Below are 26,139 nucleotides of genomic sequence, written 5' to 3' on the forward strand. Positions count from 1 at the left end.
ACAAGGTATAGAAGCATAGTTGGTGTATTACAATATTTAACCTTGACAAGACCAGATATTGCTTTCTGTGTCAACAAAGTTTGTCAATTCCTCCATGCACCTACTACTGTTCACTGGGCTGTAGTAAAGAGAATCCTCAAATATATAAAACAGTGTACACAAGTAGGAATCAAAATACATCGGTCTACTTCCACCCTTGTTAGTGGCTTCTCGGATGCTGATTGGGCTAGTAGTGTTGACGACAGAAAATCTACAAGAGGTTTTGCTGTGTTTCTGGGGTCAAACCTTGTCTCATGGAGCTCGCGCAAGCAAAACACGGTGTCAAGGTCAAGCACTGAGTCTGAATATAAGGCTGTTGCAAATGCTACAGCAGAAATGATGTGGGTTCAAACTCTACTACGTGAATTAGGTGTAAATAGTCCGAATGCTGCCAGGCTTTGGTGTGACAATCTTGGAGCAAAATATTTGTCTAGCAATCCTGTCTTCCATGCTAGGACAAAGCATATAGAAGTGGACTTTCATTTTGTTAGAGAACGAGTTCTGCAGAAGCTATTAGAGATCGAATATGTACCAGCGGGTGACCAGGTTGCTAATGGATTCACAAAGGCACTATCTGTGCGACTATTGGAGAATTTCAAGTCCAATCTTAACCTAACTCGGTTATGATTGAGGGAGGCTATTAGAATATGTCGTCACGGTCATGTGTGTGTAATGTGTAACGTGTTGAGAAGGGCCGGTGACATACTTGAGGGATAAGATCAGTTTTAGATCTAGAGAATACCTAGGAGATGTCTGTTGTAACAAACTGACTCTATCCCCAAGATGTCGCTGTGCCCTCGCCTATGTATTGCCACGCACGGGGCTCTTCCGTGCTCAGTTAACACGAACACGCCGAGACCCAAGCTAGGGCTCGAGCGCTTCATCCATTATACACTTCCGCTCCTCTGATTTTTTACACTCCATCTCTTCACTTCCTCTCTGTTGGCATGAACAGCCGGTTCAGAGATCTTCAGGAACTCCTCAGACTGCGCCTGAATTATGAACGACGCTAGTTCTGCAGGACTTCTCCTCCTTTCCCCTTCGCGGACATTATTTCTCTCTTTCCACCGCTGATACAAAGTCAGAGACATATGTTTGATCACGCTTCCCCAAAGCCAGGGGCGGAGCTGCATGGAGGCACCGGGGTGGTCGGATCCCGACAGATTTCGTCAAAATCAAGGGGAAATCACTATTTAGTACTGTTCATATGTGTGGTGGACCCCGGCGCCGAATGCATCGGACCCGACGCCAAAATTTTTTGGCTTCGCCCCTGCCCAAAGCTAGAACTCCCCTTATTGTTTCTGCAGCATTTTGTTTTTCAGCCAGCTGCAGACGCTTCTCCTCCGTACCCAGCTCCCTCCATAAGTGTCATGTGCTGATGTGCAATCGCCATAATGAGGACAGTGCTCACCTGCTTTTCAAGTGTAAATTTGTAAAACTCTCTCTATTTTGGGACGTACAGTTTGATCTCAGTCGAGGATGAGCTGGTTCCTCGATTAGAAACCAGAGCTCTGATTGGGCCATGAAAGCCTAAAATAACAGCCCGTTGAAGAGAAAAGGCCCAACAAAGAAGGGTTCGCCACAACCTTGACTGCCCACTAGCCCACATCCTTTTCCTGGGCTACCATAACCTAAGAGGAGGGCCGAGCAAGCATTCTACCATAACTACAAATCTTTTTTTTATTGGGGATACCATAACTACAAATCAAGCTACGTGATTTGCAGTGGCTCTACATTGACAAAAGTGGAAATGGTTTTGCAATCGGATCAATTAGGAGTGAACACTCGCGACAAGATAACCAAGTAAACTGTGTATACCAGGTTTTATAGTTTTCCTTATACACACACACATCTATTCATGAAATAACTTCAAACGAGTGAATTTTGGTTGGCCTGATAAACTTATATGGGTAATTGCAGTACTGTTATTGAACACCCACAAATCTTTAAGATGCTAGAACAAACTACTACTTTCTTTCTTTTTTTTTTGAAAACTAATGGTTCCTACTTTTTTATTAGGAGGAGGCAACCGACTTTCCAATTAAAAAAACCTCCCAAACTCTGGCCGCGTCAGTAGATTTTTTTAAACCTAGCCTAAAATTCAATTCACCGATAGTCGAATTTAGGATATGAGAAATGATACTAAAGCTATCATAGCAGTTCAGCTAGACGCCCGTTCTTTTTCTTTTCATCCAATTTTAGAACTTTGGTTGGCTTGTAGTCCAATGGTAGGACGGTCCAGTGAGACGCTACTCACTAGGGTTCAAATTTTGGTGTTCGCATTTTTTCCTTAGATTTACCGGTGTTACACATTAAGTGGTAAGCGACGTTCCCGTCGACGACGAGGCGCCAGTGGTGACTTCGGGAATTTTCAGATCTGCCGGTGCTCAGTCCTTCGGAGGTGCTCATAGGAGTAGTGTTTGCGTACATATATTCATAGGATGTGAGTGTGCATGCGTGTTGTGGGCGTCTTCGTTGTACTGTGTGATTCTAAAAAAAGTAAATATTTTCATTGCAGATCCAACATACCTAGTTTGCTGGAGTGGGCAGGTAGCTACAACTGTTGCCGTACTAGTGCGCGTGTGCCCGTCCGCCGTCGTCGTCGTCTGGCCCGTGTTTGGTTACAGTACATTGCATGGATTTACTGTAGCACTTTTGACCAAAAATTTAGAGTAACAAGCGAAGTTTAATTACAAAACTACCTCTACAACCCCCGTGTAAATCGGGAGACGAATCTAATGAGATCTTTGACCGCGTGATTAGAGGATGATTACTGTAGCATCAATGTTGCAAATCATTAATTAATTACCGTCATTAGATTCATCGCGAAAAGTTACACCCGTCCCTGAAAATTTTTTACAAATAGACTTAATTTAGTACTTTATGCATACTAAATTCTCCTCTCGAAAAACATGCCGAAAATTTTCTCCCCCTAACCAAACACGGCCAGACTTGGGGCTCGGCCTCCGCATTTTCGCCCAGCCGCGCTCCTCCTCTCTACAGCCTACCAAACCCCAATTCGAAATTCGAAATTCCGACTCCCCCCACGCCCGCCGGCCGCCGCGCGCCCGGGCACCACCGGATGCGCAGATCTCCACGGCCGAGGCCCACTCCTCCTCCCACGCCCCCTCCCGCGCCCGCGCCGTCGCAGGCCATGGTCGCGCCCGCCGCCGTCGCTGGCGGCTGCGGCGGCGAGGAGCAGGAGCAGGAGCAGGAGCAGGAGTTTGACATCTGCAACGACGAGGGCTTCGTCTACAAGGTGCCTAGCGGGCTCTACCCCGACGCGGCGCCCTCCTCCACGCAGGCGGCGGCGGGGCCCGACCCCGAGATCGCCGGCCTGCGCCGCCGCCGCCGCGCGCTCCTCCGCCTCCGCGCCAAGCGCCTCCGCGACCTCTCCCGCTGGGAGGCCCTCGCCTCCGAGCTCCTCGCCCCGCCCCCCGCCCCACGACCACCGGCTTCCGAAACTCCTCCCGCCTCTCCTAACACCGTCGCGGCCACCGCCACCGCCGCCTCGGCTTCGGTCCTGGACGACCTCATCGCGCAGGTAAACCTTCGCCTCGCAGTCCGCCTGGCCTTGCTCAGCCGTCTCCTCTTCTTCCCCCTTTACTACTTCGGATTAGTGACCCTCCTCTTCTACGGGTGGCTGTGCAGGCCGATTTGCAGGCGGAGCTGCTCAGGAAGGCATCTCAGCTGTGCGACGAGATCAACGCGCTCTGCGACGCGCACGAAGCGGCCATCGTGGATGACCTCGCCACGCTACCGGTATGGGGCAACCCGCGGGAGCTTATGACGTCGTTGTACAGCCCCGACGGGCAGAATGACCCTGGTACCAGTTAGGCACCGCACTTCACAACCTATTAGTTCATTTGATTGTTTGGTACTTGTCTAGATAGTTTATGTTAGTTGTCGTGGATGAAACGCTCATAGCATGTGTGCTTGTAGGATAGCGGATATTTCTGCAATTCTGCTGATGCACACCCCAAAGTTGGGAAATTGACCTCGAGTAGTTAGCTTAACTTTTGGATTTTGGAATATGGTAAGCTTATTTGGTATGTTATCACTTATCACTTATCACAAGTATTTGAAACATAGCAATGTATGGAAGTATTTTCATGGTTGCTTTCTCAACGAGATTAGTGAACATTGGGATTTTGAATTCAGCACCTATCAACATAAGTGAGTTGATGATCTGTCACATTGCACTTTCAGAATTTGACTTATCAAGTTATTATCACTGCTTAGAGGGCACATTCTGCTGAAAGAAGTTTGAATTTCCACTATTTACAACTGAGATTGGGAAATTCCTAGCTTTTCCATTTCCACAGTCTTTTCGTTTTGGTTTCTAGTACCACTGGATCTAGATATTAAGGTAGTGCCATCTCAGTTGTGCCTATGATCTGTTTGGAAAATCCTGCCGAGGCAATCAAATCTGTTTTTGGTTGATATTCTCTTGAGGAATTGAAAGTCCCTGAAGGTCTAGAGTAATGAGTTGTGACTTGAACTGATGAAGTTCTGAAATTAGAAATTTCAGTTATTTACCTCTCAAAAATCAAATAGCAAGGACTTTAAACTGAAAGATGCCTATTCATATCTGGGCCTTCCTCTGACAGTAAGAAAACCTAGCAAGCGGAACTACACTACCTAGTTGACGTGGTTGCTGATATCCTCATTTGGTGGAATGCTTCCCTCATGAATCGTGCTGGTCAACTCATTACAGTACGTGGTGTTCACCATCATTCCTATTTACCTCATGATTGCTATGGACTTGCCCAAGTGGGTGATAAAGGCCTTTGGCAAGCGGTGCATGGGGTTTCTTTGGAAGGGTCAGGAGGAGGCCAATGGCTGCAACTGCCTTATTTCTTAGGAATGAGTTCAGCAAATCCAGTATGGGAACCTTGATATTCTTAACCTTGGAACTCTGGGCTGGGCACTTCGCAGCAGATGGTTATGGCTGCAGAAAACTGATGCTGATCGCCCTTGGGCTTGTTTACTGTTAAGGGTATAAGTGTCATTGTACTAGTCTAGGGTTTGGGGGTCTCTTGTATATATAGCCCTTTGGGCATATCTTTTTTTTTGAGTTTTTTTTTGTCACAATTGGAGGCTTGATATATTGAGGTATGCCCAAAGGGCTATATATAGAGTACAATAGAGATGAGAGACCCCAAACCCTAGACTAGAGTACAATGACTATAATACCCTTAACATATAGCCCTTTGGGCATATCTCAATACAACAACACAGTTTACTCATCCTCTTCCTTCTCCATCCGTAACATTTACCTTTTCAAGTTCCACAAAACTCTTAGGTCTCGTTTAATGTCGCAGTTGAGCCTATTGTCGGAAATGGGGAGTCCGCCATGTTATGGAGTTGGGAGAGACAGTTGGTTACAGGGAAAAACTATCAGTGTTGGCTCCAAATTTTAACAATCTGATCCCCAAAAGAGCAATTAAGCAGCACACTTTGTCTCAAGTCTTAACTGCTTGAAGATGGGTTAATGCCATCAATATAGCCCTCACTCTCCAAGTCCTAACGGAGTACCTTCAGTTTGGGATCTGGTGGAAGAGCTGCACCTGCAGCAGCAGGTCCCTGATCAACACCAGTGGAGGCCCTCACTGTCTGGCACCTATACTAGCAAATCAGCCTACAATGCCTATTTCCTTGGAACAATCATTTTTGCTGGAAGAGAATTTGCAACACCTGGGCTCCATTGCATGATGCAAGTTCTTTGTCTGGCTTGCCATCAATAATTGATGTTGGACTGTGGATCGCCTGGCCAAGAGGGGGTTGCCACACCCTGCTGCTTGACCCTCGTGTGACCAGGCTGAGGACACAATACAGCATGTTCTTACATTGTGTGTCTTCTCTAGGGCGAGTTTGGTCACGGATTCTTCAGAAGTGGGTTCTGATTACCATTGCCCCACAGCAAACAGCAAGCTGTTTCTCAAGTTGGTGGTGCAGTGCTCTCAAAGGAGTACCCAGAAAGCTCCAGAAAGTGCTCGACTTTCTCATCATATTAGAAGCCTGGGAAATTTGAAAGCATAAGAGTGATTATGTATTCAATGGTGCTAGGCCCAGTGTCCCAGCAGTTTTGTGGACAGTAGCAAATGATTCACCCTCTGGTGTTCGCCTGGAGAGGTGGCACTTCAGAAACTGCTACTTAGGTTGTTTACCTTGGTTAATTAACTTTGTCATCGGAGTGAGTTGGTCGACTAGACGACTACACTCATAAGTGGCAGGTCTGCACTAATCAATTTTTACAGAGGTGGTGGTGGTTCGGGGAGGGGGGTGGGGGTGTTGATGCCAACCTGTTCATATGAGAATTCCCTTTCTTTTCTGCTTTTTTGGTATTTGAGGCAAAGTTGAAACGTTGGGAAATTTGCATACTGTTGCTGGGCAAGCTACTAAGAGCTATATTTATGGTATGATGGCAAATGCAATCACAGAGAAATTTTTGCCACTCATCAAGAGCTTCTAACTTTGCAGAGGGCTTCAAAGCATGTGAAGTTTGTGAGGACTATTGATAGGTGTCAGCATGTGAATCAAACTAAGAAACAACCGATAAATGAGGAAAATGGGCTGCAAGTTTGAGACATTGTTTAGGGGAATGATCTCCTTGTTTAATCGGTAAATGAGAACCATGACATACATGCAGCAGATTGTGGTCTTGTGATATGTCTGGCCTGAGGAACCGGGGTTTATTTGATACACACACCATTTGGTCCCTCTAGAGCAAATGTGGAGTATGATGTGGAAGAGCAGCATCACCAAAGGGAAAAGCAGGATGATGAGGTTGTAGTGTTTGATCTGAAATTGTTCAGATGCTAAGCCATTGTTTAAGAGAGACGTCCAGAAATAGAGAAGGGTGGCTCCACATTTGCTGATATTTGGTGCTATCCATAAGGCAACGTGCTGTCAAAACAGAGTTTGCGTCCAAAGTATTGCAGTGACAGATTGGTACAGGGCAAAATCTGTGCACAAGGAACGTGATTGGAAAATTTGTGCAAAGAAACTATGTGGTGCAGCACATCCATGGTGAACATAGGCTTTTTTTTGTTTTGATTTTTTGCGCAATTTGCAATGGTCACCTGTAGTTTTCTTGTCATACATGATGTATCTTTTTTTGACAAATACTTGTTCTGTATTTAGGTGGCATGATTGAAGGTAATGGAGGCTTCCAAAGTTTGGATAGCCAACAGGGCAGAAGACCTATTGGAGTGGTTTCAGCAGTTGAAAGGGTAAAACTTAGTGGCGATAAACAGATACAGAACCCCTCCCAATGCAAAAGATGCCTCCAATTCGGCTGTACTGGGAAGACTTGCTGTGAAACCCATGCTGAACTAGGCGATGAGCTTCCTTCACCCGTTCTCACTGAGAACAGGTAATTTAAAACTTATTTAGGGCTAAAAATTTGGTCACTTACTGCAACAATTGCTCATACTGCTAATATTTTCCCCCACTAGCTATACTCATCACTGAAATGCAGGAAGAGGAAAGTGGCAGCGAGCCCTTCAAGCTCCAATAGTGTTGCAGCACAAGCCCCTGACAAACCAAAGAGGTTTAACAAATAATCATTTCCAAATCCTTTTCACTTTCCCGTGCACAATTCACAGTGCAGAATGCCTTCAACAAGAACTTCTTTTCCTGACAGGCAGAAGGCACCAAGGAGCAAATCTACTCCCTCACGCACTCCAGGATCGACAATGAAAAGGAAGGCTGCATCCACTCCAAGAGCTCCAGACACATCTCGTAGCCCAGGGCCTACAACCAGGAGAAGGGCAGCAGGACGGCTTGCATCACCACGCTCATGATGAAGCTCTCATATATGTTGTAATCAGTGTGTTTTTTCGCAGCTTGATGTATGGTGTAAATGTGGCCATCCTGTGTTGTGCAAAGTTAGCGCCTTGATTTGCTGATGCAACTGAGGTAGTGAGGTGTCCTGTTATTTATGTAAACTTATTTTCGCTGTAGGTTCTCTTTAGCCGTTAGTTGTCAGTGTGTCAGCCCAGATTGCCATTCACTGCAATCACATATTGCTGATTGTGCTGTTCACACGAGTGCTCGACTTCCACTCCTGGAAATACTGATCATGTAAGCAGCTCTCAGTTTTCTAAATTTAGAGTACATGAGCTCGTACTGTCTGTGGGTTGGAAACTTGGAAGCAATTTATGCTGCTCTGCTATTCAACTCCAATCAGATTGTTTGTGCACCTATGTCGGAGGGACTGAGGGGGTGTTTTGGAATAGGGATTTAAAAAAAGTCTCAGAGACTTTTTAGTATTTAGAAGTATTAAATAAATATTAATTATAAAACTAACTGCAGAATCCTGGGGCTAAACTGTGAGACGAATCTAATGAGGTATCTTAATTCATGATTAGCGAATGGTTACTGTAGCATCGCTGTAGCAAATTATGAATTAATTAGGCTCATTAGATTCGTCTCGCGAAAAAACACTCAGCTGTCAAAAAACATTTATAAACAGATTTTATTTAATACTATAAAATAGTAAGATTTCTTTTAATGTGATAGGGACTTTTGAAAAAAGTTAGGATCCAAACAGGGCCTGAGCTACTTTGTCATTTGTGAAGGACTAGTCCGCGGCTCCGTCCATCCTGCACGACGCTTCTCAACATTCAAAGATTCTGTAACACTGCGGTAGCTCTGAGCAGCAGACAAGGTGATCATATCCTGGCGAACGAAACTGTCCCAGGTGCATTGATCCCACGACAGATACTGCTGCCGTACTCCAGCGATCATGATTGCTTCCACATCGTCACGGCACATTCACAAACGCTGTCGAATCTGGCATCCCTTTATTCCGGTGAACTGGAACGCTATCTCTGGATGACTACTCGACAAGCTCCAGGGCACAATCGCGTTACTCCAATGGTTGACTGCAGTAACAGTTGTAAAGAGCTAGTAGAACTTGCTACGGCTTACCAGCACACCCGACCTATGATTGCTTGTAGCGAGACGAACAGTAAAAAATGCCTTGCAATGTTTAGCGGCGCATTGGTCAGATACGATCGATAACACTGCACACAAGTGCAAAGGATCTGAACTAAAATGTCTCTGGTTTGTTTGTTCCTTGGTAATACAGTAACATTGTACAACACTAGTGTTTATTCTACGAAAAAAAAGAACACTAGTTTTGTCTGCTGCATTCCCGCAAGGGGCCTCGGGCTAAATTTATGTACAAGTAAGAAGCTATACCCCAGTAACTGCTATATTTACACAAAAATTACAGCAGCCGTGGCGTCCGTACGTTTGTTCAGTCATCTGATGTCCATAGATCTCTACAGGAGGTGAGCACAAAGAGTTCCAAAATCTTGTCATTAGCAGAGGCAACCTGCACAAAAAGGAAAACGGACATGAGTGAAATATCCCAATTCAGTATAAAAGATAAGGCAACTCCCAAGATATAATGTTCTTGGGCATAAAATTCAAACCCGAAATCATGCAAACAGCCATTGTTAAAACGTAAGTATAGATATGTAAGCACTGTAGTTAAGAGCCTACCATTTAATGTATGCCAACCAGATAGCGAGATTCCTGACACCACACCTCTCACATACTGAATATTTTGATGCAGGTCCTGCAGTACTGCAAATTAAGCAGCAGGTCCGCAAAACAGTCCAGCTTCACAAAGATGGAACTTTGGCATAGCAGCAGTCTCATTCCTAGCCTTATTTAGCAGATACAGTTGCCTTTTCCTTTTCCAGTTTCTTTTTCTCAGCCTCAGCATTTCGAGCATTTTCATCACGTGATTTTTTGAACATATTCACAAAAATAACCAAAATCGATGTCACTGAAAATGAAATGAACAATAACTGGTCAGATAAACATAGGAATTACGAATGGCGGTGAAAGAAAATAGGTTAGTGCAAATTAAAGTTCAGTTCCAAGTGGAACTTCAGGGCCTCAGGCAGTCAGGTCACTTCAAGTAGAGAAGTTTGACTTAGAACAAAATCAAACGACATACATTTTTGAACAGAGGGAGTACTAATTGGTGCAAATTTCATATCCAGGGGTGTGGGCATCCCCACTAGTGAATTTATCATTTTGCAGTGTCAAGAGATCATGTTTTTACTACACACAAAGTTTAAGTATAACTGCAATAAATCGGTTTCAAGTTCATCGTAAATGTCAAGAATCAAAATAGGAGTCAATATGGTACTTTTCATCATGTGCTGACAGTAACACTTGTGCTTTTTGAATCAAATCAAAGATGAATTTGGGATTGAATTTCTGCAGGTTTATTTAACTTTGCGTGTACTACATACTACCTCTGATTTTAAATATACGACATTTAGGACAAGCTAATATATTTTAAATATACTATAATTTTGCTAAAGGGGATGCCCGAACCCTAGGACACCAATTAGTTATTGATTATTAATATGTTTTGACATGATGTAATCATGATTACTCAAAGGTGAATTTTAGATTCAATCTGCTTTTCAAATAAAATTTCATTGGCAATTTGGCATTGACTTCCATCACTACATGTTAAGACTTCAGATAGGATAGCATGAATAATGACCGATGAGTCAACAACTGGTAAAATGTTGAAATAATACAAAGGCTAAAATATACCTTGCTCGAAAGGGCAGCGTGCAGGATCCTCACCAAAATACTGAGCTAAGGAATCAGCATTTCTTCCCTGCAAGTATATAACTATCAGAATCTATAATAAAAACAGGACAATGGGATAAGTACTTATAGCAGGGACTCACCACTTCAGCATACAAGGAAATGAGGGACCTAACCTCAGCTTCTGCTGCGTCAAGAAAGCTTTTCAATGCCTGTAGAACCAATCAATCTCAGTTCAGTTGTAAAAGATCATCATTATAATTCACCTACTGGACATGTAAATTCCAATATGATACACTTGAAAAGCGCATAATTCACCTACTGGACATGTAAATTCCAATATGTGTAAGATTGGGTATAATGAGTGGGATTGTATTGCATTGAGCCCCTTGGGCGGTATATATAAAGTACAGAGACTTGGGGGGTAAGGCACCTCCTCAATACATATGGCAGTCCGGGATTACATATCCTAACCTACCAAATATACTCTAACAGTATGTACATCTAAAATGTACTTTTACTGCTCTATATATAGAACTACAGATCAGAGGAATACATAAACAAATGCTCACAGATCACCAGTGGTGGAGAGGTCCACCAGATTTAGAGCCTTTGAGGTGGCATGGTAAGAAGAGGAAGCAGAATATAGGAAATCTAGTGAATGCACGATCAGGGGAGAAGTAATCTGCCATTTTTGCCTTAAACGAGTTGACATGAAAGCATCTTAATATGATGGACAGATGTAAACTGATTTAATTTCGGCCATCCAGCATGTCCAAAAAGAAGAGATATTAACTCTTTCGCACCTTTCGAAAGCCAATTGAAATTGCACCATCATTTTCTGAAGCAGCTAACTCCTGTTCCACCTTCTCAAGACCTTTGTTTATCGCTTGCATTTCTTCCGCAAGCAACTTCAGTTGGATCTGAGGGAATTAACAAATTCAGTTGTTCCGTAACATATTTGATATGTAGAAAGCTCATTTCCATTCCAGAAGTGCAAAGATAAGCTAACTGAAATACCTTAGAAGCTGCTTCCAAATGAATTAGGTCTTTGTCAAAATCAAGAAGTTCAGGCATTTTCTCAGCAAGAAGCTAGCATATAATCGATGGGAAGAAGTTAGCTAAATTAAGTAATGCTGCAAATTAAGAAAAAAAAAGGCGCCAGACTTAACAGGCATAAGGCAGCTGAACGAATTTGGCATACATAGAAAAAAGTAGCCTTAACAGGACACTGGGTTAAAAATAGCTACTACTACTATGCATTAATTGGCATTAAATGAAGTGGAATTTTGGCATACCACTTTTATGAGTGTTGGGAGTATATTGAGCCCATGTGTATAGAGGCCCATGTGTAGCTATTATATATACCCACCCTTCTAGGGTTGGAGGAATAGAGCGATTATTCTCTCCATCATGGTATCACTAGCTTAGGTTTAGGTTTTCACCTCTACTCTGTTTCCAGCGCCGGCCCCTCTGGTGCCCGCCGCCGCCGGCTCATGGCCGGCCGGCCGCCGGCCTCCTCCTCCCTATCCCTCTCCTCTTTCCCTCCCCTCCCTTCCGCCTCCTCTGCTCCGGCTGCAGGCGCCGTGGATGCGTGGCCCCTGCTTCCCCGTGGTGCGGCAGCCGCCGCCGCCGCCGCCTGGGCCCAGCCCTCTGCTCCAGCCGCCGCCGCCTGGCCCGGCACCTCCCCTGCTCGCGCGTCGCTGGTCGCCTGGCCCAGAGCCACCGCCGCCGCCCTGGCAGCGCGAGCCCCCCCCCCCCCCACCCGATCCGGCCGCTGCGGCTGGCGCCGGCCCGGAGGTGGAGGGGACCGTGGGGGCCGCGGATCCAGGGGCCGCCGGGGCCGCCTGGACCACAGGCGCCGCCGCCAGGGACGCCCGACCTGCAGCCTGCGCCCCTGCTGCTGCCTGAGACGCCTGGGATTGCTGCTACCGCAGCTGCAGCCGCGCAGGCCGCCCACCGCGTCGCCGTCGCCGCCGGGAAGCTGCCCGCCACCGACGCCGCGCCAGATCCCGCGTGGCCTGGCCTCGGGATGTCGCCAGCGGACGCGCCGATCTCCGCCGCCGCCCTCCGCGGGCATCAGGCCGACGCCGCTCTCGCCGCGGCCCTCCTCGCCGCCAAGTCCGAGGCTTCGGCGGCCCAGGAGCGGGTCCGTGTAGCTGCCCTCGCCTGGGAGCGCGAGCGTGCCACGGCCGACGCCCTCGCCCTCCGGGTCGCCGAGGCGGAGCGCTTTCTCCGCATCTCCTCCGGCCAGTTGCCCGTCGACCCCGAGCCCGGCAGCTCCTCCTCCCGCCGTGCCCCGCCTGCTGGATCTGGAGCCCGGTACGACCCGACCGACCCCATGGTCGCCCAGCTCCACCTCCAGGCCGCCGGTGTCCAGAACATCAGGGCCCTGGTCTCCGTCCTCCTCCTACGGCGGCTGGCGGGACCAGGTCCTCACCCTCCGCCGCTACGCCCTCGACGACCACGTCCTCGTCGACCCGCCGATCGAGGCGCGGGACGTGACGTGGCTGCGCCTCGACAGCGTCGCCCTGTCCTGGATCTTCGGGACCATCTCCCTAGATCTGCAGGACCTCGTCAGGACCCACGGCGGCACCGCGCGACAGGCTTGGGTGGCGCTCGAGGGGCAGTTCCTCGGCAACGCCGAGTACCGCGCCCTCCAGCTCGACGCCACCTTCCGCACCTTCGTGCAGGGGGACCTCTCCGTCGGTGAGTACTGCCGGCGGATGAAGAGTATGGCCGATGCTCTTCACGACCTCGGGGATCCGGTGTCCGATCGGGTCTTGGTGCTCAATGTCCTACGGGGACTGAGCAGCACCTACGACCACCTGAAGGGCTGGATCGCTCGCCAGAGGCCCTTCCCCACCTTCTTGCAGGTTCGGGACGACCTCGCCCTCGAGGAGATCACCAGGGGTCTCGCACCCGGATCGTCCTCGCCCACCCCGGCCGCGCTTGTTACTACTCCACCGGCCTCCTCCGCTGCTCCTGCCACCTCCCTCCTTGGTGCTGCTACCGCTGGGCAGACCGGAGGAGGGGGGCCGTGGCGGCACTGGTGGCCCTGCTTCTGGGAGCACCGGTACCGGTGGGGGCCGCCGGGGCGCACCGACTCCGGCTTCGGCTCCCGCTCCAGTCCCTGCCGCTGGAGGTACGCCCTGGCCATCCTTCAGCAACCCATGGTCAGGGCGCATCTCGATGTGGCCGTTCCTGGGTCCTGGAGGGGGGCCTCGTTCTCAGCTCCAGCCGGCGGCCATGTTCACTGGCACTGCTCCACTCTTCGCGCCGTCCTGGACCCCACCCGCTCAGCCCAGCCAGCAGCCGACCTGGCCTGGGGGGTGGGATCAGGCCGCTCTGGCGCAGTCCTTCAGCACCATGGGACTGACGCCGCCGACCAGCACCGAGTGGATCGCGGACTCGGGTGCCTCGTTCCACACCACTCCCGATGCTGGTATCCTATCTTCTGTCCGACCCCCACACCCCTCTTGTCCTTCTTCTATCATGGTTGGTGATGGGTCTTGCCTTCCTGTCACCGCCGTGGATTCTGCTCCTCGTCTTCCTAATGTTCTTGTTGCTCCTCAAATGGTTCACAACCTTCTTTCTATTCGCCAGTTTACTGCTAACAACTCTTGTTCTATCGAATTTGACTCCTCTGGTCTTACTGTGAAGGATTCGGCTTCCCGGCGTCCGCTCCTCCGATGTGACAGCCCGGGGCCCCTTTACACTCTTCGGCTTCCTGCTTCCGCTGCCTCACCTTCGGCTTATTCGTCTTCTGCTTTTGCCGTGACGCCCTCTTCCACCACCTGGCACCGCCGGCTTGGTCACCCCGGCCGCGACGTTTTGGCTCAGCTCCGCCGTAGTACCGATGTTCCATGTACTAGGGCTCCTGCTGAGCACCTCTGTCATGCGTGCCAGTTAGGTCGTCATGTTAGACTTCCGTTTTCTTTTTCTTCTTCGCATGCTGCGCATGCTTTTGATCTCATTCACTGTGACCTATGGACATCTCATGTACTCAGCATGTCTGGCTACAAATATTATCTGGTCATTGTTGATGATTTTTCTCATTACTCTTGGACTTTCCCTTTGCGCGCCAAGTCTGAGACCTTCCCCACCCTCCTCCACTTCTTTGCCTGGGTGTCCAATCAGTTTGGCCTCACCGTTAAGGCCGTCCAGTGTGACAACGGGCGGGAGTTCGATAACACCACCTCCCGGTCTTTCTTCCTGTCTCGGAGTGTTCAGCTGCGTATGTCTTGTCCGTATACCTCCCCTCAGAACGGCAAGGCTGAGCGGATGATTCGCACGACGAACGACGTCGTGCGCACCCTTCTGATCCAGGCTTCTCTCCCCCCGCGCTTCTGGGATGAGAGCCTCCACACCGCCACCTACCTGCTCAACCGCCTTCCGTCTACTGCTTCTCCTGCTCCCACTCCACACCACGCTCTTTTCGGTACCCCTCCTCGCTACGACCACCTTCGGGTCTTCGGGTGTGCCTGTTACCCTAACACCTCCGCCACCGCTTCTCACAAGCTGGCGCCCCGTTCGACTCGTGTGTTCCTCGGGGACTCCCCTGACCACAAGGGGTACCGATGCTTTGACCTCACCTCTCGCCGTGTTCTGATCTCCCGACACGTCGTCTTCGACGAGTCGGATTTCCCCTACTCCACCTCCTCCACACATTCTTCTGATCCCGAGCTGGCGTCTCTGTTTCCGACTGACCCGGTGGTTCAGCCACTGTTACCGGTCTGTCCTTTTCCTGCAGGTTTTCACGGAGCACCGGCACCGCTTCCGGTGATCCCTGCTGCGCCGAGCGCGGGCCCGGTGCCCGCGGTCGCGCCACGCGCGGCCCCCGGACCTCCGGTTGTGCCGCACAAGGACCCGGTAACTCCCGCTGCGCCACGCGCGGCCCCGGTGCCTTTCCCTGCACCTGCGCGGTACGCTCAGCCGGTGCAGGTGTACCGGCGTCGCTCGGCGCCGAACCCGGCACCGCAGCGGTACGCTGAGCCGGTGCAGGTGTACCAGCGTCGTTCGACGTCGACACCGGCGCCGCCTCCTGCTCCGGAGCCGCCGCCTCCTCCGGCTCCTTCTCGAGCCGAGCCGGAGGTGTACCACCCGCCAGTCATCCATCGGGATCCTCGGCATATCCATCCCATGGTGACTTGGCGGATGGCGTCCCAGGCCGCGACTCTCACCGCCACCGAGGGAGAGCCACGGGTCTCTCCGGTACCCTCCTCTGTCCGTGACGCCTTGGCGGATCCTCACTGGCGTCGCGCGATGGAAGAGGAGTACGCGGCTCTTCTTGCCAACCAGACGTGGGACCTCGTGCCGCGTCCGTCTGGTTGCAATGTGGTGACTGGCAAGTGGATCTGGACGCATAAGCGTCGGACTGACGGCACACTGGAGCGCTACAAGGCTCGCTGGGTTCTCCGGGGGTTCACTCAACGGCCTGGTGTGGACTATGACGAGACCTTCAGCCCGGTCGTGAAGCCCGCTATGGTGCGCACGGTCCTCTCGCTTGCGCTCTAGCGCACTTGGCCTGTGCACCAGCTGGACGTGAAGAATGTGTTTCTTCACGGCACCTTGTCGGAGACTGTTTACTGCACTCAGCCTGCGGGATTTGTGGACTCGAGTCATCCGGATATGGTCTGCCGGCTCAACAAGTCTCTATGGATTGAAGCAGGCTCCTCGGGCTTGGTACTCTCGGTTCGCCACGTTCATGATGACACTGGGGTTCACCGAGGCCAAGTCTGAAACGTCTCTCTTCATCTACCGCCGAGGGGATGAGACGGCATATCTGCTGCTATATGTCGACGACATTGTGCTCACAGCTTCCAGTCAGCAGTTACTTCAGAGTGTCATCTCCTCTCTGCAGCAGGAGTTTGCTATGAAGGATCTCGGTCAGCTCCACCACTTCTTGGGCGTCACTGTTGAGCCTCGCCCGTCTGGTCTTCTCCTTCACCAGCGGCAGTACGCCCTCGATATTCTGGAGCGGGCTGGGATGACTGATTGCAAGCCCTGCTCCACTCCAGTCGACACTCAGGCGAAGCTGTCAGCTGATCTGGGTGATCCGGTGGATGATCCTACTGCCTACCGGAGTCTGGCTGGCGCTTTGCAGTACCTAACCTTCACCAGGCCAGATCTCACCTACGTTGTTCAGCAGGTCTGTCTCCATATGCATGATCCCCGGGAGTCACACCTTGCTGCGCTGAAGCGTCTCCTCCGGTATGTCCGTGGCACTGTGGACCTCGGCCTGGTACTTCACCGCTCGCCCTCTGCTGAGCTGGTAGTCTACACTGACGCTGACTGGGCCGGCTGCCCGGACACTCGTCGCTCCACCTCCGGCTACGCCATCTTCCTGGGCGGCAACCTAGTCTCCTGGTCGTCCAAGCGGCAGCCGGTTGTCTCCCGCTCCAGTGCCGAGGCGGAGTACCGGGCTGTTGCTAATGGCGTGGCGGAGGCGTCCTGGCTACGACAGCTCTTGGCAGAGCTCCACAGCCCGCTCGCCAAAAGCACGCTCGTCTACTGCGACAACGTCAGTGCCGTGTATCTCTCCACCAACCCTGTCCAGCATCAGCGGACGAAGCACGTGGAGATCGACCTACACTTCGTGCGCGACAGAGTCGCCATCGGCGATATTCGGGTACTCCATGTCCCGACTACCTCCCAGTTTGCTGACATCTTCACCAAGGGGCTGCCCTCGTCGACCTTCTCGGAGTTTTGATCCAGCCTCAACGTAGCCGGTGGCTAGTTGTGGCTGCGGGGGGGGGGGGGGGGGTGTTAGCCCTTTTGTGCTCTTCTTGTACTCTCATCTTGTCCAGTCTTGAACACCGCTGCGTCGGTTGTTCAGACTGCGGGGGGTGTTAGCTTTCTTGTTATCCAGTCTTGAACACCGCTGCGCCGGTAGTTCAAACTGCGGGGGGGGGGGGGGGGGTGTTGGAGTATATTGAGCCCATGTTTATAGAGGCCCATCTAGAGGCCCATGTGTAGCTATTATATATACCCACCCTTCTAGGGTTGGAGGAATAGAGCAATTATTCTCTCCATCAATGAGCAATTTTTATGATGTAAAGCAAATTTAGAAGATCAGGCATGCTTTAAAACTGCCCAGTTGCCCACGTGTATAGCACCTGTGTTTGGAAAACTAGGACTAAGGCCAGTACCTGGACAAACCAGTTTACTAGGAACAGTTAGAACGCCCCACCTAGCCAACCCGACCATAAAACCCAGGTGTTATAGTGGGAGGGGTGTGGTCTTTTATCCTCAGTCCAACATTCCCCCTACTGCGTGCGAGCCGGGCGAGCCGCGGGGCTGTGCCACCTGTCCGGTCTCAGCGCTTCGGTCTCAGCAAACACAGCCAGGGAAATCGCGCAGCGGAAATGCGTGGCCGGGAGGGATCGAACCCAGGACCTCGGCTCTGATACCAAGTTAGAACGCCCCACCTAGCCGTTATAGTGGGAGGGGTGTGGGCTTTTATCCTCAGTCCAACAGGAACCACCCACATTTCTGACCAAAAACAATGAGTTGCAGTTAATCAGGGCCAGATTAACTTGTCTGTAAGCAGTGCAATCCTTGAATACCACCTCCCCAGGACTGGTTGCAAAAGGTTGCAACCAGAGTTAATAGCTTCCTCAAGCCACCTATTTAAGCATGTTGGGCCTGGCAACCTTGGCTGCCACTAGTGCACCCAGCACTAGTATGCGTGTTGGGCCCGGCCCAACAGTACACGGGCTGGTCTATTACACGAGGGTAGGGGCATACTACTGTTTTGGACATCTCGAACAAAAGCTGGTCGTGTCATATGTAATAAAGATAAATAGCATTTTAACATAGTACATTTATAACAGATCTCAGTGACAAGTGAATACCTTGCATAAATAATGCATCAGCGTCATCTTATTATTTCTAGCTCGAGTATCCGAAAGTTTAAGAAGGCTGTCTAATCTGAAGCCAACAGCAGATCCTGTTTAATCAATCAACTGATCAGGGCGTTCAAACTTGTCAGAGAAAATGATTGAATATGACTTCTCTACAATTATTTGACTGGAACTTTGCTTCCATGCTTCACCCCTTAGTGCAAGTTAAACAAATCTTGAAGCCCTCCAAGGGGTAAATGGTTCAAATTCACTCTTGGGTTAGTGGAACTGTCAGGTCTCAAGGGGTGAAGCATAGAAGACCCTTCCTAAGGTACCTCGTGCTGTCCCTTGATTCAATGCATTTCCTAATGTGAGAATTGTCTGCATTATCTGCCTTAACTTCAAAGACTCTTTGACCTGCATACGTTGAGCCATTGAGCCAGCACACGTTTATAATATGTCTCACTTTGTAATGGGGTATCACATACCTCCTTTGTTGCATCATTTATGGTGGTTAGGTTAGTTCTTAGATCATCTACCTGCCAAAAGGTCAGTTATCTAAATCACATAAATACATAATGCAAAGTTATGGAGAAGACATATTCCAGGTAAATTGGCTTGGGGAAAGGGGTCACCAAACCTGTGTTGAGAAAGTAATTCTAAAAGCAAAAACTCTTAGCTTGGCTTCCACACGTGGAACTTTCATTAGCTCCAGGAAGAACTACAGTGTAGTTTAAAGCTTCCATCAGTACACAAAAGGAGGCACTGTGAAACCAAAATGCTGAACTTACCTGTTCGCATTTCCCAAGCATTTCTTTGTTGCCACTATAACCCTGAAATGAGACAAGAAAAAATAGAGCCCATTTAAGATAGAAACAACATTAGATGGCAAATAATGATTAGGATGGCAAGTCAAATCACAAGTGAGAAGAATACCTTTAACATCTCAATCTCTTCCTTTGTAGGGCAAAATTTAATGAGATTTTCCACTTGGTCATTATCAAGAACAGACGTATCCAAAGTCAATATTGCACTCTGCCACACAGAATCACAAATATGTGGAATACAAAAATAAGTACCGGACTGTTCAAGGATTTATTGGAAATGCCAACACAAAAGAATGAGCAATGTTATGGTGTGATAAATTACCTAACCAACAAAAACACGCATCTAAAAATCTAATACAGTTCAGCAGTAGCTTTAACACACGATGATCACATATGCTTGTATTAGCAAAGAGAAACAACAAACATTCAAAATGCTGATTAATCAACATTATTAGCAAAACAAGCTGATAATATTGTGAATTTCAAATCAAGAAATAAGTACTATAAATAGTATGCCTAATGCATTTTGTCCCTTGAACTATCATGGAGGTCCGGCTTTAACATTTGAGGGCCAAAATTAGAGTTCCGTGATAGTCCAGAGGCCAAAAATACACATCTTCCTAAACATTTTATAACATTCATATTTGGGTACCCACAAATTTACCATGCATCAAAAAATGGTCTGCTCACCAAGTTTCAAAAAAAAAAAATGGCCTGCTCTATGAAACGATGATATAATGTAGGGAGTTAGCGTCAGTGTCACTATGACTTTATGTATACAACAAAATCAATTGATTATGAAAAAGTATATGGTTAACGTGGCGAGTACACTGAATAAAAGCAGTCACTAAGAGTCCTCAATGTGTCACAAAAAGGAACTGGAGTGCCCACTTCTTTTATTATGGATAGAGATAGGTTGAACCAGAAAGTAAACTCACAATCATATCAGGCAGGGGCATTTTAATTTTAGTAAGCATTATCTCGCAATTGTTTGCTCGTCGCATGTCAACCTGAAATAATAAACAATTAGTCAGTTATCTATCGAACAGTGGAATATTTACTGAACATACAACCATAGAAGGAAAATTGCAGATAATTGGAATCATCACATATACTCCATCCAAAACACAAAAGGTGACATTTTGGAGACCAAGTTTGACCCTTAATATCTTCATAATTCAGATATTAATGTCATGAATGGTCACAGTTGCATATATTCCCCTTCAAAATTAATATGACAGTTTTATTTGGTTTTTGAACATAATGGTAGCATAAACCAATGGTCACTGTGTGTTTGGGGGGCCGTGCCATGTCCAAAATTATGTTCTTTTTTTGTTTGAGGGCGTCCAAAATTATGTTCTAGTAACAACCAAAAAGGGCTAAATAACCAGCACAATCCATTAATAACGAAAGAGACATTTTGGATCACATGTATTCAAACAATTGAAACTCCAGCTGTTGATATCTTTATAAATGTTCAGATGGGGCATGTCCGCATGTGACAATCGTATGCGTAAATTTGACTACAAAATATTTTTATTATATCACGGCTATATCAGATTTCATAAATGCACTACAACAGAAACTAATGCCAAACCTGCATTAGGGAAAGGTGGGTGTGGGTTTTTGGGGGGGGGGGGGGTCCAAAAAAATTTTTCGTGACTAGACGAAACACAAAGTAGTGAGCTGCCAAGGAAAAAGGGTAACCACATAAAGAGATAAAGAGGGCAACAAAGGTAACATGTTTGTACAATATATACAACACCAATGAAACTAAAAAACACTCGTGTGGGCTAGTTTCAATCAGCTGCGTGCAAACATAAAAAAAATATAAATAGATTCACTGATGCAATGTGGTCATCATAGCATGCAGTAGTTTTATCAAGAAAAATAAAACGGTCTGAGTTCCAAAGTTCTGATATATCAAATAAGGAAAGAAACGGTTATGAAATAAATGTGAGAGGAACTAATTGATTTTGGCAGAAGCATGAGAACTTTAAAAAACTATTAAAAGTGGAAATGTTTACGTGTTTTGAGAAAACAGTAAGACAAGATGAACGCGGATTTTTCATACCAGGTGAACAATTTCTGGCTTGCTAATAGCTGAACCACGTCTTGTCGCCCCCTTTTCACTTATGTTGGTTACACTTGCAGTGGAGAACAAGCTCTCCAACTCGGATAAATCGATATCAGGAGCGCTGACAAACAGTACAAAAGAGAAACACAACTAAATGAGTAGAAGGAACTCCAGCCCAGAATAAAAGATAGATTTTATGATGAAAAATAGCAGATACTAGAACTAGCTAGTAATAATCACAAATAACAGATTTCATACTTAATTAACTAGTTGTATGAGAAATCCGAACTCATAAGTAGTAAACCAACAGCTGCAAAATTTTGTGAGACATATTATGAATAGAAAACCATGCTATAATATATCAATAACATCTACCTAGCCTGATTTCCTTGTTTCTGGGCATCAGCCCAGAGACTTCCTTGCATTGCTCTAGTAACTTTCACCCAATGCAGAGGCTTTAGTGAAGCCTTTTTGGGAGGGTTACTTTGCTGTGTCAATCCAATGCCACGGCCTTTAGTTAATCCAGTTGTGTTGCCACGTCCCCTTCCCAATAATGGAGGTGGTGGCACTGCTGCATTTGATATCTTCGAGCTTGGGGGTGGAGGAGGAGGTACAGTTCCAGGAGGTTTTGGTGCTTGAGATGGTGGGGGCGGGGGTGCAGGGGCTTTCTTTCCTGTCATCAGAGGAGGTGGCGGTGGGGCTGGAGGAGTTTTTTTATTAGCACCAGGCAGTGGCGGAGGTGGGGGTGGGGGTGGGGATGGAACAGCCGGGCCAGCAGTTCTTGATGAAGTAGAAGGTAGAGGTGGAGGTGGAGGTGGAGGAGGTGATCCTTTTGAAGTAGAAGCAGAAGTTGATGCTTTGCTGGAAGAGGGAGGGGGAGGAGGGGGCGGTGGAGGGCCTTTATTAGCCATTCCACGAGCCGGTGGTGGAGGTGGTCGAGCTGCACAAACATTTTGCTGTTTTGCTGCCCCAGAATTTGGCAGTGGCGGCGGCGGAGGCTGTGAAGGAGCCACACTGCTAACTCGAGGAGGTGGCGGCGGAGGCGGAGGCGGCGGCGGTGGTGTCAGAATATGTTTGCTTCCACTCGGTGGTGGTGGAGGAGGAGGAGGTGGAGGAGGCTGTGGAGGACCTACACTGCTAATCCGAGGTGGCGGCGGCGGCGGTGGAGGCGGTGGTGATGAGAAACCATGTTTACTTCCACTTGGTGGTGGTGGCGGTGGCGGCGGCGGTGGCGGTGAAGTAGGTTTCCTACCACTGTGTGGTGGTGGTGGTGGTGGAGGAGGAGCGGGTGGTGAAAATGGTAGCCTGTTACATGGTAGCTCCTGCAGTGGTTTTGTTAGGGGTCCACTTGGCCCAGTTGCCAGCACAGATGAATCCAAAAGGCTAGAAGGTACCCCATGAGGAGGCGGAGGTGGTTGAGACTGGAGAGGCGGGGATGAGCTGTTCATTGTGAGAGTAGCTGCAAAAGTGATAGTTTAGAATCAGAGTTTTAATTAAACAAAAAGTTAATAAAAGACAAACAACAGAAAGGATGACGGTTATGGGATCCTGAAATCTATGGGGCACCATGCACAGCAACATAAAGCAAACTTTCTCCTAAAGGGAACCACATATAGACTCTGTAACATTTTCACAAAGTTTCCAAAGCAGAAATTGGTTCGTGTAAGAAGTTATACCACTGGATTCAGAATCTTCAGTAGTAAGATCGCGATCAATGTTCTCTGAGTCAGATGAGTTTCCACCATGTTGAACCTTCTCATGATCAACTGAACAAACAGAATCAGAAGCCACAGAATATCTTTCTTCATCAGAATCAAGTGGAGACATCAGTGGCATCTGTAGACCAACTTTAGCTTGCATTTTTGAGAGTTCTTTCATGTCATTGAGTATAAGCTTTTGAAATTTCTCTTGCAGCGAGTTTGCTGAGAATTCTTTGAGCAACCAATAGGCAGCATCATCACTGCTTTCAATCCAGTCAACTCCATTGAAGAGTTCTTGAACAGCTGAAAAGGCTTCAATTGGTAAACCACCCTTCATATCACCATTCAGTGTTGCTGTTGGAGCTCTTGTGGGAGACATGCCCCCAATTTCACAAAACAGTACCTACATTCTCAAAATCGTGTTAGTGATCCATTTTAGTCCAGGGAGATTTCAAAGTATGTGCATCAACTTTTACCTCTGCTCTAAAATTCCTTGGGTACCACTCTTTTGAACCCCACAGTATATCCACATCATCGCTATTCAGCATCAATACATTTGAACGTATAAAAGCAGTATTGAACACTATCCGGAACATCATAACTTCCTTCTCTGGATCAAGATCGAGATGTACGCACTCAAGAACAATATCTCCCTGGACTAAACACTGTATATCAATTTTTATCACATCACAATCCTCCTGCATGATAAGGTTCCTCAATGATGTCAACCCAAAATAGAGTCGCAGAAAGCAATTGAATTGTTCAAGTTGAATTCCATGTACCACCTACCTGCCGATAGTGCCGCAGAGATTTCTTCTTTGGCATAGAAAAAATCATGTTAGCCATGCTACCATTCTTGCCAAGAAGATTTCGCCCAAAAATGCGGACTAATGGCCTGCATCCATTATCAGAATCAAAACTTGGAATGGCTCGAAGAATCAGGCAATCCAAAGAGAGTGCTCTTTCCATTGGAGGCCACTCCGGAGAGATATTTCTTCTGGCTACATACTGCATGTAACGGAGCTGAGATGGCATTGGATTGAGTGCAGAAAAGAGTTGTAGGAACCCTTTAGGTGCCTCACGGTAAATAATGTCCAGAGTTTTATGCTCAGCACCGTGCAATTTCTTGTATATGAGAAGACAAGATAACAAAAAAGCCAACAATGGCCAGGTCCCTCTTTCACAATGGAGTAATATAATGTTCTTATTGTTCCCACTAGATAACCAGTGCTCACAGACACGAAGGAAATGCTGAATAAGAGATAAAGGAAGCACAGGGCAGCCTTCAAAATGACGTGGGTAATCAATGACTGGAATGTTATATTCACGCAGTATATCAGCAAACTGGCTTCTCTTATCTCCATCTCTAAAATTAATCGCCAGGAATGAGGATTCTACATGTTCCTCATGCAACTCCGTGAGAATCTCATTTAAATAGACTGGATACATTCCCTGAGGCAAAACTTCAGTGCTGAAGCATGAATCAAAAACTGTACAATGCCAAAAGATATGATCAGTTGAAGCAATCATAAATAATAAACCGATTTAAGAAGTGATCAATATAGGAAAACTCTCTATGCATACCATAGATCCTGTCAATAAACTCCAGTAGTCCATCAGGAGGCCTCTTGTAGAAGAATCTACTAAGCAGTGACATTTCATGGGAATGAAGAAATGTTGTGACAACTGCTCAGGATTTAAGTGTTTGCTCACAGCACTGCAAAAGTAAATCAATTTCAGAAGAACCATCTATAAGGTGTAAGCATCTGATTATCATTTCTAAAAATTGGAATGAAGTATGTCTGGTTAATCACTTTAACTATCAGATGTAGAAGATGATGATCATATCTAAACATTGGAGTGGAGTATGTCTGGTTAGTCATCTTGACAATAGAGGTCCAATTAGTTAACTCCTATAGGTCCATTATGTTACTTAAAACAGCACTCAGGCTGCTGATTCAGAAAAAACCACAGTCCAAGTCTCATCACCATGGACTGTGACACCACGCATTTCTAAGCAGGGATGTAGCCATGTCAGTCAATGGTGCTGGTTTCCATTATGACGACAACTTAAAACATCTAGGTACCAGCCAACTCCAGAACCAGAGCTGCACAATCCAAACGTGAAAAAGAGTCCAGAACTGCCAGTTTACATGTATGCTAAGGTATTCTAAAACTGTACCTTCCGGCATCCGTCCACCTGTTACCAACCACCCCTCTCACATGAGTGTTCAGTGTTGCTGTCAAGCAAATTAGACTTAGTTATGAGTGTTCAGTGTTGCTGCCAAGCAAATTAGACGAAATACTAATGGAACTTCCAGCGAAGTCCCTCTATTGATGCCTTGTTCCAGTGCAGTGGCGCACTTGGTCGGGCATGGGGATTCAGTTGAACCCCCAAAACATGTCGGAAAATAAACTACACCAGCAGCTTAATGGGTACCGATAAGTCATATGGCGTCAACCAATGTCGATCTCGCGCACTAAATAAGAACTGAATCGAACCCGCCAACCAAACCACGGCGCAGCGCACGAATCCACGGCTAAGTGAACGAGTGGGTAGAGACTGATGCGCGAGCCAAGGCAACTCTTAGGATACGCGAGTCCATCCAGGCGAGCTTCAGGATTACTTACCCGCAAAAATGACACGAAACCAATCCACGCCCGTGCGGATCTCTCCCCTCCGCTGGGTCGAGCGAGGAGCGCCGCCGCCGCGCCGCAGCAGACCGGAAGCGGGCTGAGAGGGAGGGGGCCCGGGGCGCGGCGCCTAGAGCCCGAGAAGCCTAGGGTTTGGAGCAGTAGCGGAGGGGGGAATTTTTGAGCTGGGGAGTGTGATTTTTCCCTCCGCTTCGCTTCTCTCTTGGCGTTGTGTTGTGCGGCGCAGCAAACTTTGAATCGGGGCAAGGACGAGACAAGGGATCTGGGGTTCGGCGTTTGGTCGGTGTCGTTTTCGTTTTTGGGCTCGTGGATGGGGGTGGAAGCGGTGGAGGGCGCGTCCGGGCGGGCCCGCGTGGCGGCGGGTGCGGCGGCGCCGAGGGTTTTTCAGCTGGTGACGGACTGACGGG

At 48.0% G+C, this 26,139-nt stretch overlaps 2 protein-coding genes across 7 annotated transcripts; one reads left to right on the forward strand and one right to left on the reverse strand.

Annotated features, from left to right (window-relative positions):
* The first annotated feature begins 2,994 nt into the window (after window positions 1–2,994).
* LOC120706189 lies at window positions 2,995–8,190 on the forward strand. 4 transcript variants are annotated; one of them, XM_039990774.1, is made up of 5 exons: window positions 3,007–3,583; window positions 3,691–3,865; window positions 7,186–7,417; window positions 7,523–7,594; window positions 7,688–8,190. In XM_039990774.1, the coding sequence occupies exons 1-5, from the start codon at window positions 3,122–3,124 to the stop codon at window positions 7,845–7,847; spliced, it is 1,101 nt and encodes a 366-aa protein (XP_039846708.1). In that variant the 5' UTR covers window positions 3,007–3,121; the 3' UTR covers window positions 7,848–8,190. The 4 variants fall into 4 exon arrangements, 2 of the variants coding, with proteins under 2 accessions (XP_039846708.1, XP_039846707.1); XM_039990773.1 differs by having other exon boundaries at window positions 3,009–3,583; window positions 3,691–3,871; XR_005688220.1 differs by lacking the exons at window positions 7,523–7,594; window positions 7,688–8,190 and adding an exon at window positions 3,982–4,075 and having other exon boundaries at window positions 2,995–3,583; window positions 3,691–3,871; window positions 7,186–7,296.
* An 874-nt stretch (window positions 8,191–9,064) lies between these two features.
* LOC120706190 (formin-like protein 3) lies at window positions 9,065–26,000 on the reverse strand. Of its 3 annotated transcripts, XM_039990776.1 has the most exons (21): window positions 25,709–25,997; window positions 25,260–25,317; window positions 24,662–24,794; window positions 23,867–24,567; window positions 23,554–23,775; window positions 23,054–23,480; window positions 21,753–22,836; window positions 21,375–21,498; window positions 20,239–20,310; window positions 19,410–19,508; window positions 19,265–19,306; window positions 19,114–19,194; window positions 18,962–19,012; window positions 18,809–18,890; window positions 18,486–18,580; window positions 11,650–11,721; window positions 11,436–11,552; window positions 10,773–10,841; window positions 10,633–10,699; window positions 9,556–9,844; window positions 9,065–9,385 (listed from the first exon to the last, which is right to left on the reverse strand). In XM_039990776.1, the coding sequence occupies exons 3-20, from the start codon at window positions 24,732–24,734 to the stop codon at window positions 9,723–9,725; spliced, it is 3,600 nt and encodes a 1,199-aa protein (XP_039846710.1). In that variant the 5' UTR covers window positions 24,735–24,794; window positions 25,260–25,317; window positions 25,709–25,997; the 3' UTR covers window positions 9,065–9,385; window positions 9,556–9,722. The 3 variants fall into 3 exon arrangements, with proteins under 3 accessions (XP_039846710.1, XP_039846709.1, XP_039846711.1); XM_039990775.1 differs by lacking the exon at window positions 25,260–25,317; XM_039990777.1 differs by lacking the exons at window positions 9,065–9,385; window positions 9,556–9,844; window positions 10,633–10,699; ... (2 more) ...; window positions 11,650–11,721; window positions 25,260–25,317 and having other exon boundaries at window positions 18,558–18,580; window positions 18,962–19,031; window positions 25,709–26,000.
* Window positions 26,001–26,139: the final 139 nt, after the last annotated feature.

Source organism: Panicum virgatum, chromosome 5K (genome assembly GCF_016808335.1).
Source record: "Panicum virgatum strain AP13 chromosome 5K, P.virgatum_v5, whole genome shotgun sequence".
NCBI lineage: Eukaryota > Viridiplantae > Streptophyta > Magnoliopsida > Poales > Poaceae > Panicum > Panicum virgatum.